The 20,622-nt window shown below is 34.6% G+C and overlaps 1 protein-coding gene across 2 annotated transcripts in view; it reads left to right on the top strand.

Annotated features, from left to right (window-relative positions):
- Nucleotides 1-2,537, top strand: part of LOC125093777 (transmembrane protease serine 11F) — a 74,493-nt gene extending 71,956 nt beyond the window's left edge. For both annotated transcript variants that reach the window (XM_047719435.1, XM_047719436.1), the window contains exon 10: nucleotides 1,630-2,537. In XM_047719435.1, coding sequence (XP_047575391.1) covers nucleotides 1,630-1,788 — 159 coding nt within the window. In that variant the 3' untranslated portion in view covers nucleotides 1,789-2,537. The remainder of the gene's footprint in view (nucleotides 1-1,629) is intronic.
- Nucleotides 2,538-20,622: the final 18,085 nt, after the last annotated feature.

Below are 20,622 nucleotides of genomic sequence, written 5' to 3'. Positions count from 1 at the left end.
TCTAGTCCCAACCTCCCCTTTGATCTCCAGACTTACATATTCAACTCCTACTTGGCAACTTCTCTTGGATATTTCAAAGGTATCTCAAATTCAGAATGGTACACCTGATTTTGCTTTTCTGCCTCTCCACCTGATTTTCTTTCTTTGTCTCTAGGAACAACATCTCCTTTAATTCTGTTCAGCCCCAGATAGAAGGCACTCTAGCTTTCTTTCCCTACCCCTTACCCAATTGATTACCTAATCCCAAGGATTTTACCTCCTTAAATATCTCTGTCATCTCTTGCTTCCCTTTCCCTACTTTTTCCTTACCGCTCCCTCAAAGGAATTAGACATCTAGTTAATTTCCTTGTATTCACGCTTATGCTCCTTTACTGCATTAGTCAAATGAAAGCCAGGATGATTTCTAATAAGGTGCTAATCTGATCATGTCAAAATCCTTAAAACACTTCAGTGGCTTACCTTCTTTCTTAAGATAGAAAATATAACTTCTAAGAAAGATCCACAGGGTTCCTCAAGAGCTAGTCTCCTGACTTCTCCGGCTTCATCACATACCACTTGCCCCCTTGCTGTCTTCTCTTCAGTCCCCCTTTTTTATTCCCCAGACTTTTGCATATACCAGGCTCCTCCATACTACAGAGCATTTGTAGTGTTGTTTGCTCTGCCTAGAACATGTTATATCACCACCTTCCTTTTCATGGTTAAATCATTTAGATATCAACTCAATTACATCTCATCAAGAAAAACTCTCTTGACCTCCCTGACCAGTCACATTTCCCTATGTATGTTTCCTTAGCATTTATCATAGCTGTCACTTTGCATTTATTTATGGGCTTGTTTAATGTTTTTATAACCTAAACTTCAAGTTTATGAGTATGGGGACCATTCACTTTCAGTCATCATTGAATCCTGAATGCCCTTCAAAATGCCTGGGACATATAATTGGAACTCAATAGATAGTTGATAAAAGAACAAATGAATGAGATAGAAGGGGCACAGAGAAGTTAAGTATCTTATCCTAAGTCATACAGTCCGTAATTAATAGAGCTAGTCCTGAAACCTGACAGTTCAACTACTAAGACCACTCTTTCAATCTCTACATGTGTATCTGTTTATTTACATAATTGTCCTTGTTCCATACAGATTTAAAGGGGCTTATATAAAATTAAGCAAGCAAGCATAAATTAGAATTAAGGGCATGAAAGACAAGGAGACCAAGAATCAATCTATAATATAGAGTCTACCTAACAATATTCAGAGAGCATCAAAACTTTCCACCTATTCTTGCAAATGTTAACTTCATATTTAATATTTTATATACATACTTACTAAACCATGCATGAAGTGTCTAATCAAACTAACAAAAAAAAAATCTAAGAATGTTGAACCAGAAATAATGTAAAAATTCCATGTGAGTGAGGTTTAGTTTTTCTGGGAAACAATTGCACTTTAATGTTTAGGACAAAATTGCATCTCAATTCAGAGAAACATTATATAACCTATATCTAATCTGGATGCCTATACCATGCACTAATTTCCTTTTTTTTTTCCCTGTGGAAGAGAGAGGATTGTAATGACCTTCCTCCTAAATTAAATTAAAGTTAATAATTTTAAATATATTTTTTTTTCAAGGGTGATTCTGGTGGACCGCTGGTTTATGATAATCATGACATCTGGTACTTAGTTGGTATAGTAAGTTGGGGACAATCATGTGCTCTTCCCAAAAAACCTGGGGTTTATACCAGAGTGACTCAGTATCGAGAATGGATTGCCTCCAAGACTGGTATCTAGTGTGAACTGCCCATGAACTCTATCCATGGCACATGAAGCTGAAATGCCTGCATATTGTATATTATTTATAATCATGTGGTTTGGATCAGTGGTTTTTCTGGATGTCAAGAAATCCTCTGACTCAGACCAATCTAGTATCACAAGGTGGTCTTTGCATACAAGTGACTGAACTCTTTCTCTGCCCTGAGGGAGGAAGACACAGCAAACAGCAATAACACCAACTCCTCACTCACAAGAGAAACTGTGATACTTATTAATAAGATCAGTATTTATAAGTGGTTTCCCCCAATGGAAGACAAAGAACATCATTTTTCACAAGATATGAGGAGCTGCTGGGGCTGCCAAAAACCTACTGTACCTGGAGCACCTGTAACTCTTGTTGCAAAATATCATTCCCTGAGAATTCAGAGTTTCAACATTCTGGGACTGATAGCTGGACATTCAATGGCTAGAATGGAAAAACACGGATTTACAATATAACTTGAACTCCAACCTGGGTTTGTGAATAATAATACAAAGGATTATCATTAACAAGAAGAGTTGCCACTTAAAAATATTTGAGTATATCTGAACTTACTGTTAATATTGTTATATATGCAAAAACTAGCTTCAGGAAGCATGTTGTATTGTTAAGAAACATTTCTGATTTATTCTTTAATAGCATCTTGCCATTCATATATCAATTGAAGTTAGACCAGAAAGAAGGAAAAAGAAGAAACTTGGGAGCATTCTTCCATGTGTATGAGAAAGATAAAAAGATGAGACATAGGTTAGCATAGATAAAAAGACAGGACATAGGCTAGCAGAGTTGCTTTCAAAAGATTAACAGCAGGAAAAACACTCCTCAGATTTTTGGTGGAATGAGCTATCCAATTATTTATTTAGAAATATCTACATTAGCAGATGGTAACTGGTACCTCTGTAAGTCTTTAGCTCTCTGACAGGTCAGATATTTATCATGTCAGGAGAATTGATTTGTCTAAGCACTTAGGACAGTACCTCATATATATTAAAGACAGCATGGATGTTTCCTGTATATGGAGGAAAAGAAAGCCTCTGTGAGCTTTAAGATAAATTAATTTAATTTGTCAAATGAGTGAATGACGTTGGGGCTTAAATATAGCCCAGAGTCTAGTGGTAAAGAGCACAGGCTTTGGAACCAGACTGCCCAAGCTTAAATATTGGCTCTGCCCCATATGAACTGTGTGTCCTTGCACAGGTTTCTTTCTTTCTTTTTTTTTTTTTTTTTAGATTTTATTTATTTATTTGACACAGAGAGAGAGATCACAAGTAGGCAGAGAGGTAGGCAGAAAGAAAGGGGGAAGTATGCTCCCTGCTGAGCAGAGAGCCCGGATGTGGGGCTCAATCCCAGAACCCTGAGACCATGACCTGAGCCGAAGGCAGAGGCTTAACCCACTGAGCCACCCAGGTGCCCCCTTGCACAGGTTTCTTAACAACTCTGTGCATTAGCACTCTCATCTCTAAAATAGGAATAAAAATAGTACCTACCTCATATGGTTGTTATGAGGATTGAATGCATTCATGAAAGTAAAGCACGTGGAACAGTGTCTGCACACAGTATCTCAATATGGACTAGCTATTATGAATTATTATTAATGTACCTTAGACTCCATAAAACAATATACTTTTTAAAAACTGTCTCTTCCTTAGAATCATGTAGTTTCAGAGTGCTTAAATTACACTGTAAAAACAAAACAAAACAAAACAAAAAAAACACCTTAAATGATCTACTAGATTTTCAGAATCATTTTTGATATCTCAGTATATTTGGGACTGTGTCTGCTCATAAGCACAGCTGCAGCTGCGTGGTCATCTGTCACCAGGGTTGTGACTAGAGACATGTAGCAGTATTCATCTTCAGGGTGCAGATGTAAGATCTCAAGTGCTAGATTTGTTCCAATTTACCAGAGAAAAATCTAACCTTTCTGTTTTTTTAATGACAAAGTTTTGTTAATTTCTATGTATGTGAATTTAGTGGCAATATATGCAAACAAGATAAATACAACCTTAAAAATTTCCTAGTTGTTATTTATGTCTTAATATTAAGATATAATAAAAAATGTCATCCATGTACACTTTCTTTTTAAAAAGAAAATGTCACCAAATTTCTGAGTTGATGACTACTAATAACTAAATATCAATAGAAAAATCAGAAAAAAAAACCACAAATGTTTACACTTCCTTTTATATGCAGAAAAATATCCAAAGCTTTCTGGACAATATTTAGCAAATTTAAGATGTGTCTGATTGAAGACAGATCTTTTTATATAAAAGGTAAGTAAATACAGTCTTTGGTAGAAACAGGAAAAAAAATCTGTCTACAAAATATATAAATTTCTGCCATGTAAGTTCTATAACAATGAATATGTGCTTTTGTGTAACTATATTTACATTTCATAAGGCTGATAGCTTTTTTGCTAAGTACCTGTGAAACTGTACACTGATTTAAATAATTCAATGCTCAATTCAATTCAATAACATTTTAACACAAATAAAAACAGAAGGCCATAAGTAATCTGAAAAATGAAAAAGTAGATTTATTTTTGGAAAAGTACATTTTTAAAACGTGATTTATATGTCCTATTTTTCGTTTGATATCTGACATGTTGCGTGATGTTATCTCATGTTTTGGCTCTGCCCCATATGAACTGCATGTCCTTGCACAAGTTTCTTTTACCTCATGTTTTCCACCTATCAAATGGGACATTAAATGATCTACCTCATGGCATTGTTGTGAGGCTTTCCAGTTGAATAATAAATTGAAAAGTCAAAGAATGTTTAAAGCCTGCTAAAAAATACTAAGTGTATCATTGTAAACTGTTACCAGTACATATGATGGTGCAAATATATTTAGACGGTAAAAAGGGGCTTTTTTTTTTACAGTGTTGCTTTTATTTATCAATAGCATTGCCTTGTGAATTTTGCAAAAATATTGTGCATAAAAAAAAAGCAAACTTGGTTTTGCTTCCTGTGTTGTAAATGTTACAGTAATACTCACATATTTAAAACAAACAAACACAAAAACTACAATTTGTTTGATACATTGCTTTAAAAGACAGGTCAAATTCATTAAGCGGACAGTAAACATAATACAGCACATAATCCCTGTAGAATCCTGATGGAATTGGGGTGCCATGAGAACTAAAGCATTAGTTTTTAATGATAGAGCAAGATTTGGTCCAAGATTGGACCAAATTTCTTGCAGTGTTTAACCAACTCTCAGTGAAATTCATAATTCAACAACAAGAACAAAAATACCTTAATGGGAATCTACCCTTTCAACTGAATATATATGTCACTTTGTTAATATGTTTGTTTGAGAGAAAGGGGGCATGTCTAAGGCATCCCCTCATGAAGTCATGAAAATGAAATAAGCCTTGGCTAGTCTCATCTTCTCCCCACTACTCTCATCTGAGTTATGGAGATGTCACTAGCCAGGAATACTGCAGTTCTAGAAGTCAGTGGAATTAGATTGTTGCCAATCCATTGTTTCTCCTTCCAAAAAAAAAGAAAGAAAAAGAAAAGAAAGAAAGAAAGAAAGAAAGAAAGAAAGAAAGAAAGAAAGAAAGAAAGAAAGAAAGAAAGAGAAAAGAAGAGAAAAGAAAAGGTGAGATAAATCAAATTCACATGGTTTTCAACAAAGTATCACTGGACCAAAACAGTTTTATAATTACAACAAACACCACCACTTAAAAATATATACAACTACACTCGGGGATAATTTTAATGAGGCAAAGCTGTAGAACTAGTTAAATTGGCAGTAATTTAAAACCTAAATATGGCATAAACTAAAAATCTGTACTATTTTTAAATGAGGACCAACAAAAGATTTTGAATTCTACTAATATAGCAAATGTCTGTTTTTCTCTTTGGTCTTTTTACTGCCACACTAGAAAATTTATTTTATAAGCAGATAAAACTACATAAAGCCCATTAAAATGCAGCAAATTAAAATTTTTGATTAAGCTGTTTTTGTAAATACAATAAACAACCTTTTACAGGTTTCAATATTTTCCTTGCCTTAAAGTTTTAACTATAGTAAATAAGAGATGAGAGCAATGCAATCACATCATACAATTAAAAAAATAAAATTTTGCTTCCTACTGCTTTCAACCTGTGAAATAGAACATTCATTTATCTACCTCATGATGTTTATAAAACTTTCCTGTGAATAATAACAGCCAAAAGTCAGAGAATGTTTAAAACCTGTTTGAAAAGTGCAAAGCATATTAATGGATACTGATATCAGCACAGTTGATGTCAAACTTCCCCTAAGATAGTCATTAAGTTTTTATATAATGTTACCATTTTCATTTATCAATACTATTACTTTGTATATTTTGCTAATACTATTGTTTTGTTGAAATTATGTATACCACTTGCATGAAAAGAAATAATATATAATACAACTCCTATGTGTGATTATTAATGTTAATTCACTGCAAAAAGAAAAATAGGCAAATGAAATTGTTTTTTATTTGATGGCTTTAAAAATTATTATAATCCAGGGGCACCTGCATGCCTCATGATTTCAGTTCAGGTCATGATCTCAGGGTCATGAGATCAAGTCCCCCACTGCATGAGATCAAGTCCCCCCTCAGTGTAGTCTGCTTGTCCCTCTCCCTCCCCCGACCTGCGTACCCTCTCTCTCTTTCTCTTTCTCAAAATAAATAAATAAATAAATAAAATCTAAAAAAATAAGAATGACTATAATCCAAAGCATATTTTACTATAATATATTTGACAACTCTATAATCAATCTATTGGGAACCTTTTTTTCCTACTGGAAACATTTTAAAAGTTATTATGTAGTTGATTACGGAAAATATCAAAATTAGTCCAAAGTGAGCATTTAACAAAGTATATTTTAAGTACTCTACTTTGTAATATTTTAGTCTATACTCTGGATTATTAAAAAAAATTTTAAGTAACAAAGCTATGCAATAAAGAGACTCCTAATCAGTTGTCATAGATTTCCTGTGAAGTTCTATTTTTATGCATTTCGTTCCATTGACAGAATCGATCTCCCACATTTTATTTAAAAGTATAGTTTCACAGATAAGGAGATCATTCTGTCAGATTTTCTTCTCTTTCCACCCCCAAAACCTAGGTATTCTCTGTAAATGATGTTCAGTTGCCCCCTTTTCAAATATTTTCAGAAAGAGAAATTTCATAAATGTATGGGACTTCCTTCTTAATAGTTTTAATCACCACCTTTCATCATCTGTATTGTTGACCAAAAAAAAGAGGTTGTAAAGCAACCACAAGTGTTTCTTTGGGGTCTTAGGGAATGCAATCCAGGAGACACAGTGGACAGAAATGAAGTGTGCTCCAGATTACAATCAGGGGAGTGCAGTTAAAACAAAAACCACAGGTTACATAAATTGTTTTGAAGGAATTATGTTGACAGAGTTAAACAATCTAACACATTTATTTACTATTTAGCTAACAGATGTTAGATTATCTCTGTTTTAGTCCAAAATGAAAGAATGTGTTCCAGAAGGTGGGCCACGTGCAACTGACAAGTTGCAGCTGACAAGTAAAAAATCCGTGGTGTTCCAAAAATGGAAAGGGGAAGCATGCCTAGGCCTACTTTCTCAGTGTCTTCCAGACCCTATTTTGAATGACTCTATTAGCAATGCTTACTTCACCTTTGAAATTTCTCACAGTATTCAAAACAACCACTTTTTGCTAAACCTCAAACATGTATTTTCCTGCTTAGATCTACATGGAGATTACTGAATTCTTGGGATAAGTGTTCAGTCCACTAGTGTTTTCCCTACAAGTGATAATCCTTAGGGAAAGAGAATTGGGAAGCCAAATGAACAGGCTGAGATGCCATGAAGGAAAGGAGAATTTAAACATGGAGAAGAGAGATAAATAGAACCTTAAAGTAAAAAACAAACCTTTGGAAAGACAAATATTAAGCACCAGCAACTTGATAGAAATTTTAGAGAAAAGGAAATACTTGGTCTACTGAACAGAAGTAGTTTTTAAAGCAAAGAAATGGATGATTTACATATCCCCTTAAAAAAATACTACAGGAACATTACAACATACTTTTTGAGAGATAGAAGGCACACGATGGTATCAGCTTAACTATTTCTACTTTTTTTATATTCCAATATTTGTGTATATTCTTACGTATATCTTAAAAAGTTGACATACAGTATATATAAAATTATGTGTTTTTTCATCTGAGATTACGTATTTTTCAGTGACTATGTGGTTTGGTATAATCGTTTTTTTAATGGCTACCTTTGAGTTGCTACATCAAATAGCTACACTCCAAAGACCTTGACCAGAAGGACAGGTTATTGTGCTGCCAACTAACTTTTACACCAGGGCCATAAACTATAAACCAAGGCATCCTCCATGAACCCTCTAACACTGCACTAAATGAAGGGCACTGTCGTCACCAGTACTTTCCACATTTGCTTCTCTCCCATCATGCCTGGGGTTTCTTTTCCTTTTTGTCATATTGCTCTTTGTCTTCCCTCCTGGTTTAACATCTCTCTACTACTGACTACATGTAACTAAAAGCTTCCAAATAATTGTGTAGTCTTCCAAAAATTACTGCTACACATTAATATAAAAACATATAGTATTTTTAGTATATAAGCTCATGCCTCTAGCTATACCACAGATTGCCCCTCCTAATTACGCCAACCTCTTGATCATTCCCCACATTTATTGAGGTAGTAGGTATCTGTTCAAAATAGACTCCTCTCTCAAACTCCTGTCTTCATTGTGGTCAATATCGACATTCAAGTGGACAATCCACACCTAGCCTCAATCTTTGAAATCATAAATCCAAATGACTCTAACTTCTATTCCACTTCCATCATCTCCTCCTTGGATTTTTGGAAGAACTTCAAAATGATCTTCCTTCTTCAATTTTGATGTCCTATAGTCCATTCTCCTGCACTTCTATTTCAAATACCTCTAATTTCTCCATCTACAACAGCAGAGATACTTAATATAGAGCCAAAAACCTGGACAGATGAGATCTGGCGTGTTCAGGGTTATATGGCCGCAGACCCGAAACTTGGATAGAAACAACTGTCTTAACTTTATTTTCACTTACTTTTAACAGAAATTTACTGTTCCTTTCTTTTATAAAATAGGCAAAGAAAAAAAAACCCAAGATAAAATTAAAAATAGTAACGTAAATTACAGTGACTTTGTCACCAAGAGATTGTAGATATCTTTATTTCATTTAACAGTTATTACATATATATCAAAAAATGTTTATGCTCATCACAACTTTGAATTTATGTTATTCAACATTGCTATATCTTGTGATTTAATATGTTAATAGAAAAACATATTTATTACTCTATCATAAATTTTAAAATTTTTCAATAGCAATATTGCTATATATTGGTTTCTCTATAATTCTGTGTATTCTATTTTATGTATCTAAAAAATATTATTATGAGAAGGGAACCACAGTCTTAACCAGCCAGTCAAAAAAAGAAATAGCATAAAAAGAAATTAAGAGCCTTCCTCCTATGGTGTAAAAACAAAATCCATTTTTTTTGGTTTTCAAAAATGTCATGATTATCTTTTCCTGTTTTCCATTTAATCCCTCATCTTGATTTCTTCACTTTAGTTTTCAAAAGGTACTTCTAGGGCTTTAAATGCACTGTGATGTTATACATAACAAATATACAAATACAAATAAATCGTTTTGCATAGAAGCTTTTCCCTCCTTATCATTTTAGCAAGTTTTCTTTATGAAACTGTTGTAACCACTAACCATATCCCCAGAGTATATGATGTTAGATTTTCACTAAAATCTACTAAGACTGAGATACCATATCCATAATAATGTTATTAATAATGTTATTATTATTCCTTTTGCCAGGTAATTTTTTTTTACCTGGCAAAAGGAATTTTGTAGATATGATTAAGGTTACTAATCAGTTGACTTTGAATTAATAAAAAAGGAGATTTTCCAGATACATCTAATCTAATCCTTTCAAAGTAGAGAATTTTCTCTTCCTTATAGCTGAAAAGTCATAGATTCTAAGTATGAGAAGATGCGCTATTGCTGGCTTGAAGATGGAAAGAACCATGTGTCGAGGATTGCAGGTAGCCTCTAGGAGCAGGACAGCCCTGGCTGACAGGCAGCAAAGAAACAAGGAACTTAATCTTTCTACAAGGAACTTAATTCTGCCAATAGCCTGAATGAGCTGGGACAGGATTTCTTACCATAGCCTCCACAAAGGAACCCAGCTAAATTCACACCTTGCTTTCAGCCTTTGACATAGCAAGCAGAGAACAAAGTTGAGCTTGCCTGGGCTTCTGATGTCCGGAATAAAAATAGATAATAAGTGGCTATTGTTTTAAGTGCTTGAGTTTATGGTAATTTGTTACACATTAATAGAAAAATTGACAAAATTATAAAACTTTTATTTATTACTTAATTTGAACATTCCATCCATGTGCTCATTTATTGATTGTAATTATCATATGTTTTTGTTTTGCCAAAAACTTTTTTTCAAAACAAAAGAGGGATGGAAATATGAGTGACTATGCATTGTTAAACTGACCAAAAGACAGACTTAGTAAGCACTGAATGTCAAAGAGTTTGCACAGGTTCTGGTAAGTGCATTCATTCAAAGACATCAAAGTTCCTAGCCTCAAATCTTTCTCTCTCCAACAGGAGAAATGGATCTATAGACCTGAAAATAAGCAAAATGAAAACTAGATGCCTGCCTAAGGGAAAGCATGGGTCAGGGGCTATTCAGATAGTGTGAGAGCCAGGGAAATTAGAAGATATCATCCTGGAGGAGTCATCTTAGAATGTAGGCTTTCAAAGTCTACAGTCTCTGTATCGACAGATCTAGTTAAATTATTTGAATCTTACAGCCAGGTGAAGTTTGAATTGAGCACTGTGCTAGAAAGAAGGGAAAGGAAATTTTAGGTGTGTGGGTAAGACATGATGGGGAAAAAAAGGACTGGATGGACAGAAAGGAAAACTAAAAGTCCAAGAAGGTAAATGCCTCTGTAGCTACGAGGGAGAGTATATGGAGAGAAGATAATCAGTTGGCGAAACCCTTCAACATGGCAGTTGGCACAAATACATTTTCATTTTCTTATCTTAGAGCTGGATTCCCCTTTAGAGCATCCAAAATGAACTACTAGGCCAGATATAGTGGTACATGTACTATTGCACTAAGAAAAAGAAGTCAAGGGCTATCAAATGCTTTACGGAAACTTCTGATCCTGTTTCACACTTGCCCTTCAAGATGAACAGCGGGGCCTGAAGACGAGACTTGTAGTGACTCAACAAAAAGTGACACCCCTTGAAAGACAAATCCAAGTTTTCAAGGATGTTGCTTAGGTTTTGAATGCAATATTGTTTCTCATTTATTTTCATTAGCCAGAACCAGGAAATTCTTACTTCCTGCAACAAAGACTTATCAAATGATTCTTCACTTCAAACCCTACTATTGGTTAAAATTTACCCATCCCAACTTGTTAAACTAGTTTACTCTAAATCCTTAAGCATTCTTTCTTTAGTCAGCTTACAAATCTGAAGGAATGCCCAGGATGCTACTCATTTGACAAGAAAGCACAAGCAACACGGAGTTGAAGGAGTGTGGATTCCCAGCAGTGTACGATGGATCAGTAAGTTTAACTTGATTTCATGTTTGAAAGAGTTGTTTCAGGTTGTGGTTTCTTGTTCTGAACATTATCATTACTGGGAATTTAATAGACCTTTTCTTCCTTTAGTGTTAAAGAAAATAATAACGTGTAGTAGTAATGTTAATGCTTTTTATTTCAGGAAACCATGCTAACAATTTCATATTTAGGATTTGAAAAGTTTAACAAGTTGGATTTTCATTGGAAATTTTAACATGAAAATGGGATAATCACAGAGAGAGGAAGGGAAAACAGAGAGCCTGAGGTAACATTGTGTAAATTTGTAGGAGTGGAAGGATGTGGCAAGACAGAAAGTGTTTTCTCACTCTTATCAAGACTCTACAATATATAATATTGTTTGTGATATTTCTAAAGTATGCATTTAATTGACACATTGGAGAGGAAATACACAAGTTATATAGGAAGTATTGTATTTTACCGATTCTGAAATTGATAAACATCATTAAAGTTTCAAAAAATGAATAAGAATCTTAATGTCCTTTGAGAAATCCTTTGCTTTTTAAAATAAAAATTTAAAGAGCAATATAAGAACAATTATACATAAGAATGTAAAAAGCAGGTAAGAGCAAATAATCTTAAAATTTCTGTATTTTAATAGATTTGGAACAAGTCTATAGAGAATAAATCTTAGACATTTTTTTAGTTTGCACTCCACATCTGATCCATTCTGCATTTTTCTCAAGTTTGAACATTCTTTATGTACAAATATGAATCAATTAGTACAAATTACTCAGATAATGAGGGAATTACAAATGACTTTTCTCAAGATGTTTAACGAGAGATTTACTATATCCTTTGTTAATTGGATATTGTGTATAAAACTCAATTCTTTTTTTTAAGATTTTTTTTAATTTATTTGACAGAGAGAGAGAAATCACAAGTAGGCAGAGAGGCAGGCAGAGAGAGAGGGGGAGGAAGCAGGCTCCCTATGGGGCAGAGAGCCCGACTCGGGGCTCTTTCCCAGGACCCTGGGATCACAACCTGAGCCGAAGGCAAAGGCTTTAACCCACTGAGCCACCCAGGCACCCCTAAAACTCAATTCTTGATCACAATCCCCCAACAGATTTTATTCTCTACAGTCATTCAAAATGTTCCCCTTTCTGCCTGCTCACTGTAGAGCCACACATTAATATATTTAGACTGTTAAAAGATAACACAAAACAAAGGAACAAAAACAACTTTTCACACTTAATTGATTTTACTTCTAATACTGGCATACATTAGGATTTACTTTTTTTTTTTAAGATTTTATTTATTTGACAGAGAGAGAGAGATCACAAGTAGGCAGAGAGGCAGGCAGAGAGAGAGAGAGGGAAGCAGGCTTCCCGCCGAGCAGAGAGCCCGATGCGGGGCTCAATCCCAGGACCCTGAGATCATGACCTGAGCCGAAGTCAGAGGCTTTAACCCACTGAGCCACCCAGGTGCCCCAGGATTTACTTTTTAAATAGAATGTAATAGAAGATAGAAGTAGGATGATGATCATTATTAATATTATTTTTATTTTTCTGAAAAGTATCTCCATTCTGTAGGGGAAAAATGTGGTGATTCCATATAATAAAGATAACTGAATTAAGCCTATCTTTTTCCTCTTTTTTGCTCTTCAATTTCTTTAGTAATCCAATATTTACTCAAGAACTACTGTATACTGGGGTGCCTGGGTAGCTCAGTCAGTTAAGTGTCCAACTCTTGATTTTGGCTCAGGCCATGATCTCAGAGTCTTGAGATGGAGCCCTGTGAGAGTGTCCATGCTGGTCATGAAGCCTACTTAATGTTCTCTCTCTCCTTCTCCCTTTCCTCCTCCACCCCCCTCACTCTCTCTCCCTCTGGAAAAAAAAAAAAAAAAAAAAGAATTACTATGTACCAGTCACCATTTTGGGCACCAGAGGCATAGGGATAGGGATGAATAAACAATTCAGTTTCTTTTAAGGCTCATGCAAATGTCAATTGTGTATTACAGCTGGTTAAAGGCAAAAAAAATCTATCAGAAAGGTAAAGAGAGAAATGAGAGTGACACAAAAGGACACAGATGGGGAAGACAGGCTGAAGTAAAAATCTGGGAAAAGCAAAAGACCCACCTCTGATCAATAGACTAAGAAACCATTTAGACCTCTCCATTCCTATTTCTTGATAGTGTCAAGATTGTCAAAATTTTCTGATCCAGGTCCAAAATTCGTACAAATTCTACTGTCCGTATCCCTATGCAGATAAATCACTATGTCTGCTTTATGGAGTTTTGCCATATTGGTTTTGGTTTTTCTTAGTTTTGAGGCTCCCAGGGATGGTAAGTGGTAAGGGTACTTGGATCGGAGGGGGCAGTGTTGAAAAACTGTCCTTACTCTCTTCCCATTGATAATCCATGTCTCAGTGTAGTTGAATCTCAGAGTTTTCTCCATTTGAAATATACAATAAATCTTCATTAGTTTTTGTCTCCTGTGAGTAATGTGAAGAAAATATACCTATTCCTTGTTGCACATGTTAGTCCCTAGTAGAATCTTTGGCGCATAATATGTTAATTGAACGGTTTAATTGTTCTTCAAATTTATGTGAGACTAATATCCAACTAACTCATCAGGTACTGGTTATTTGGAATTTCTCCATTTGACTTAACTGGATTTCATATCTCTTTCAAGACTTTTTTCCATAGAAATATTTTCCACAGAAATATAAACAAATATTTTATTTACTCTTCTAGTAAGTCACTCTGTATTAGTATTACTCTTCTAGTAAGTCACTCTGTATTACTCTTCTAGTAAGTCACTCTGTATTAGTAATAAAAATTAGATATAGTGATATAAATAGGTATAAATACATTTATCATTTTAGTCATTGTTTTCTTTCCTAAAACTGAGTAACTATGAGATAGACTCCTTGGATTATCTTATTCCTACAATGAGGTTTTGAATAATTTTACATTTCTCTCTGTCTCACACAGAAATATTAGTCTCTTTTTTTTTAAAGATTTTATTTATTTATTTGACAGAGATCACAAGGAGGTAGAGGCAGAGAGAGAGAGGAGGAAGCAGGCTCCCCGCCGAACAGAGAGCCCAATGTGGGGCTCGATCCCAGGACCCTGGGATCACGACCCGAGCCGAAGGCAGAGGCCTTAACCCACTGAGCCACCCAGGCGCCCCTAGTCTCTTTTTTTAATTGAGCTATAATTGACATGTAGTATTGTCTTAGTTTCAGATATACAACATAATGATTTAATATTTGTCTACATTATGAAATGATTACCACAATAAATCTAGTTAACATCCACCACCATACAGTTACAATTTTTTTCTTGTGATGAGCACTTTTAAGATCTACTCTCTTAGTCCCATCCAAATATACAATATAGTTGCTTTGCTGTACATTTCCATTACTTTATTTTATAAGTGGAAGTTTGTACCTTTTGGCCACTTTCACTCATTTCTCCCTGTCTCCCTTACTGCCTCTGGCAAACACTTAGAGTCTCTTTTCATGTAGTAACACCCATTGATGGATTTTAAGTTCTTCCCCACATTGATTATTAAATCAAGTTTGGGTCTTATAACAATAGGCATAAAAAGACTGTTAGGTGATTTTTCATTTGGAAACCAAATTTGTCACTTAAATAACAGATTTCCCTCATCTTCTGTAATAGTGCCTAGGGCTCCAGGAATTCACTGTCAAGGTAGGACTAGGACAAAATTTAAAAAATGAGACAACAGATGGCCCCTAACCTAAGTAGGAGTGATTTGTATCTCTCAAGTCACATAATTCCAAGTTTAAAAATCCAATTAAAGTTTTATCAGAACACACACACATTATACATGGATATACATTTGTATTTTCCTTTTTATATATTTTTTAAAAATAAGACTTAACAAGATATAAACATCTGTTTTTCTGTGGTTAAATATTTTTATAGGAAAATGTCATTCTAGATATCTTTAATTTAAATCTCTTCTATCTTTTTATTTTTCAATCTCGGTAAAATGGACACATATATTGTAAACAACACTGTAATAATGAACATACTTCTGGCTAATTTTGCACACATTCAAAATTGTTTCTTTAGGATAAGTAATCTGCACTTTCACAATTTCTGGAATGTCATTCCTTAACAAACTTCTCTACATCGTAAACTTTTCTTTTTGCATATCTTTAGGACACACTATTTTTTACAACCATCTCAAGTAAGGGTTTACTATTGAAGATTTAGTCTTTGTCCTCCTGACTCTCCGATGCCACCTGGGACCATTGCTCTCCACACCCATGTAAATGCTCTTGCAAACTGGCTTGTTTCTCTGAGCTTCACATAGTTTACTTTCTGTTCTCTTTCCTTTCTGTATGGTGGTCCCTATGGATCCATGATTATGACCCCCCCGCCCCGTTAATGAAGACTGGCACTTGCTTCCCCATCTCTTTCTCTACTTCAAGTCCTACATCTACCCTAGGAAACATCAGGGCCTGTGTTTGATTTACAACATCTTAGTCATTTATTTCCTTGATATCCTCATCTCTATAATATTTTCTTCAAATACTACTCTTGTGTCTACACCTAGACTTTGTCATGACTTGGAATTACACTTCGTGAATCATAACTTTGGACAACTATCCCTATCCTAACCTTCCTTCTTGAAGTCTTAGTTACTGTTAATGCATAAGGGTATTTTTTTTTTTATTCATTGGCTTTTCTAATCTGTAAATTCTTTTTTTTTAAGATTTTATTTTTTTTAAAGATTTTATTTATTTATTTGACAGACAAAGGTCACAGGTAGGCAGAGAGGCAGGCAGAGAGAGAGGAGGAAGCAGGCTCCCTGCTGAGCAGAGTGCCCAATGTGGGGCTCGACCAGGACCCTGAGATCATGACCTGAGCCAAGGGCAGAAGCTTAACCCACTGAGCCACCCAGGTGCCCCAGATTTTATTTTTTAAATAATCTCTACAACCAACATGGGGCTCGAATTTACAATCCTAAAATCAAAAATCGCATGCTCTACGACTGAGCCAGGCAGGTGTCCCCAAAATTTGTAAATTCTCCATACCCATCAGTTGCCACCCCCATCACACACATACATGTTCTTTTTTGTTTTTCTTATGATCCTTATGTTCATCATTTCAACAAATTTTTGTGAAGATTTTGTTTATTTGAGAAAGAGAAAGAGAGAGCACCCAAAAGAGCACAAGTGGAGGAAGGAGGAAAAGGAGAGGGATAAGCAGATTCCCCACTAAGCAGGGGGCCTGATGCAATGGGGGCTCAACTCCAGGACTCTGGGATCATGACTTGAGCCCCAGGCAGACACTTAACCAACTGAGACACCCACGTGTCTCTCAACAAATTTTTTAATGATGCCAAACCCCATTAAATTCTATTGTCCTGTGTTTTTCATCACTCATACCTAGATAAATTCTAGAGAGGCTATGACTGTCTGAACAATGACTCACCCTTGCCCAGACCACTGAGAAATGCACAGAAAATTCACAAGTTTCCAAGAGGTGCGAGTTCATCTGAGGACTGAGCACTAACCAACATTCCTATTATATCCCCCTCGACTGTACTTCCATTTTCCACAATGACTATCTCCACCTCCTCCAGCACCTTCAAATTTCCAATTCTTACCACCCGGCCTCTCACATTTCTACTAATGTGACTGATCAATTAGATGAAAATTCCTTCAACTTCCTGACATCAAACCAACAAACCTATCTATATCCATTCAACTCTAAGAGGATGCCTACAGTGCATCCAAGTTCTCTAATCTACTAGGTTTAACCATATGAAATATCAATTCATGACCACTTTTGACCCCTACAAATGGCAATTTGATATGCAGGAACCCAAGTTTAGAATCCAGGATCCTTCAAATATCCTCCCAAACTCAGGATCTCTATTAGCTAGTTAACAGCATTGTAAGCATCTGCAAAACTGTTCCAATCATAAGGCAAAAAAATTCCTCCATCCACCCCAAACGCCTTGCTGACTTATCTCTCTCTTCCCATCCGTAGTCAAATTCATGGAAAAAAAAAAATTTTATATCTGCTGTCCTGTCTTTTCACTCCCAATTTTTCCTCAGATCCACTAACATTTGCTTTATAATGTCACTACTCTGTTCCTTCTCCTGTCGCAGACACCAGTGATTCACTACTGCTTAAATCTATGGGTTTCTTAAATTTTCATCATATTTGATTTCTCAATAGCACATGACACTATGGATCAGTCCTTCCTAGAATATCCTCTATCTTTCATTATCATATCACATTTTACTTTCCTCCTCATTTCCCTCTGTGGTTTTCAGACTTTTTATTCCTTGCCCATATCTTAAATGTTACTTAATCTTCTTTAAAATTCTTCTCAGAGTCTTCCTTTTTTCCTATTATTTCAACAGAGAAAAGTCTTGAGCACTGCCATATGCTAGGTGCTAAAAATACAAAAATTAATTTGATACAGTATCTGGCTTATTCACTGCTATAATCTCGGTTACTGGAAGTATCTGACATTAATATAAACTCAGTAATCATTTTTAAATGCTAAAGTAAAACTGCTAGATTAAAGAGTGCATATTGAATAGTTTTATTCATGTTTATAAGTTAACCTACCTACTCCTTTTCATATTTGTAACATAAACTTTCCAATTTGCCACTCAACTTTCATTTTAGTTATGAAAAATGGGTAAACAGAAGACTTGATCCAACATTAGCTTTTCCCCTCATTTTTTTAAAGTTGTCAGATTACTGTTTCTTTTGATGATGTCTAGTTCTGCATGTCATTTTGTGAATATCTCGTTCAAAAATATGGAAGCAAAAAGTAAAAATCAGCCAAGATCATGTGGAATGACTTATCTTTCTTAGCTCCATGAAGTTTATAAGCAAAATTATCAATTTTTTATCAATGGTTATTATCAAACAACTTAAAACAGTGAAAAAGACAAAATGTATTCAAACAGGGAAGTTTCTAAAAGGAGAGGTCTTCTCTTGGTGTGGCATTTAAGTAAAACACAATGTTTTTTTGTTTTGTTTTGTTTTTAGTACTTTTGAATAGTGTTGGCATAGTACAATATTTCAAATGTCCCTGTAGGAATAAGTTGTGTGCAATAATTATTTATAGACTTGTGAAAGAACAGTTTGTAACCTGGATGTACTATTGCCTAATCCATCCACAATTAATCTTATTTCATGAATTCACAGCACAGTCTGTATGCTATTTCCCAGTTTATTAGCCATCTAAGTAAAAATACCTTCCAAATTTCCTAGATATTGACATATTACTGAGTTAAAATGAAGTCTTGATCTCCAGTTTTAGTAAATGAACCAGACATCAAATTTCAAACTCATACACAGGGGTTGTAGTGAATGGATACAGAATATTTCTTATGCAAACCAAGAATATAAATACTAATAAGATGAACTTAAAATTATTTTATTTCAACAATAAGAACAATAAATGTACTCAACTCCTACCAAGGACAAGACTATTAACTGGGTTCCTGATAGGGGGTTAAGGAAAAACTGATTTCTGGTAAAGAAAAGATTGAGAGAATAAATAGTAATAAATACAATACAATTTTAAAATGAATAAATGTTAAGTACAGGTATAATCAATGTAATTTCAGCAGCATTACCTAAAAGACCAATACTTGTGCTGGTGATAATATGAAATGACTTTAGGTAGGATTTATTTTAATGTATGATTGAGAAAATAAAACTACTCTATCAAACTCAGTATTGGTGGGTATTATTGCTTAGGGATTGGCTATATTAAAAATAAGTTCATTTTAAAATTTTAAGAAAATTGATAGAGATATTAGTGCTTATAGCAAAAGATTGTGATATTGCAACTGAAATCTGGAAAACAACTCAAATAAAACAACTAATTTTAAGCAGGACAGAATTTGAACACTTCAAATAGAGCACTTGAATAAGGTCTTAAAGATGAGTAGATATTATATAAATAGGGAAGTGGGAGAGGGCAATTTTAGACTAGGGTCATTAGACTAACAATGCAGAATGCCTCCTTGGTTAATGTAATAGTTGTTTTGTTTTGTTTTGTTTTGTTTTGTTTTGTTTTGTTTTTGACCAGGTTGACATCTTCAAGAAAATGCAGATTAGAAGCCCTACTTTTTAAAACAAATCCTCATTTTGTGCGTTTATTATGGAGGCTACTTATATACTTCAGCACTCATAAAAATATATCACAAACAAGGAACACAATTTTTTTTATTTTTAGGTTTCATTGTTGCTTTTTATAATGACTACAATTAAATATGCTTTGATAGTAACAACCTGAATTTGCCAATCCTTTCAAGTTTATCAAATGGAATCCTCTGTAATTCTTGCAATTCCAAGCTCAAATGCCAACTCTCTGGGAAAATAATCTTGCCCTCTCTAAATATTCTCTATTTTATAAAGAACTGATAAATTAAAATGCAGATTACTGAAATACTCCCATTCCAAAATAAATAGCAGTTTGGAGCAAATAGCATGGAAGAAACACTGGGTTGAGGGTCAGAACACCTGAATTAAAATTCTTCTAGTTAATACCTGTGTGCCATTAGAGCATACGTAAGACCTGCTTTTACCATTGTACTGATATTTGAGATAAACACCATGAAAACTATAAAAGATTACAAAGGTAAAAGGTTATCATTATTAATGGGCTCAATGAAGGTGCCATTGAGAATGTATCAGTAGGATTTTATAATAACCCTAGTGTCAGATGCATCATATAACAAATGATCAAAATGATTTTCTAGACATTTATAATACTTTTTTATAAGTTTATAATACTTCTTTGACTTGAACTCCTACTCAGATTTCAGAGAACAGACCCAATAGAATGGTTCATTGCGTCCCACTTATAAGTGAATTGTCTCTTCCCCAAAGGATTTTATGTCTCTCCAACCAGGAATAATCATTTTCTGTCCTCTCCCTCTTTTTGGGGTGCTCTGAAGGTCACAGCCCAGACAGCTAGTGTTCTCACTATCTTGAGACATGTGACTCAAGCATGCTTCTCCTACATGGTCTGCTGATCAGCTCAACTGTAAGGCCATGGTTGCTATGGTTACTCCACAAAGTACTAGAAGCTCTTAATTGTTGTCATGTACTACTTTTCTGATTCTTGGGGTTCTTCCAGATCTTTGTACTGAGGCTGAAATTGTTTTTTAGTATAAAATTGT

The sequence above is a fragment of the Lutra lutra genome, chromosome 2 (assembly GCF_902655055.1).
Source record: "Lutra lutra chromosome 2, mLutLut1.2, whole genome shotgun sequence".
Taxonomy (NCBI): domain Eukaryota; kingdom Metazoa; phylum Chordata; class Mammalia; order Carnivora; family Mustelidae; genus Lutra; species Lutra lutra.
The sequence above is the reverse complement of the archived record's forward strand: the minus strand, read 5'-3'. Positions and strand labels throughout refer to the sequence as shown.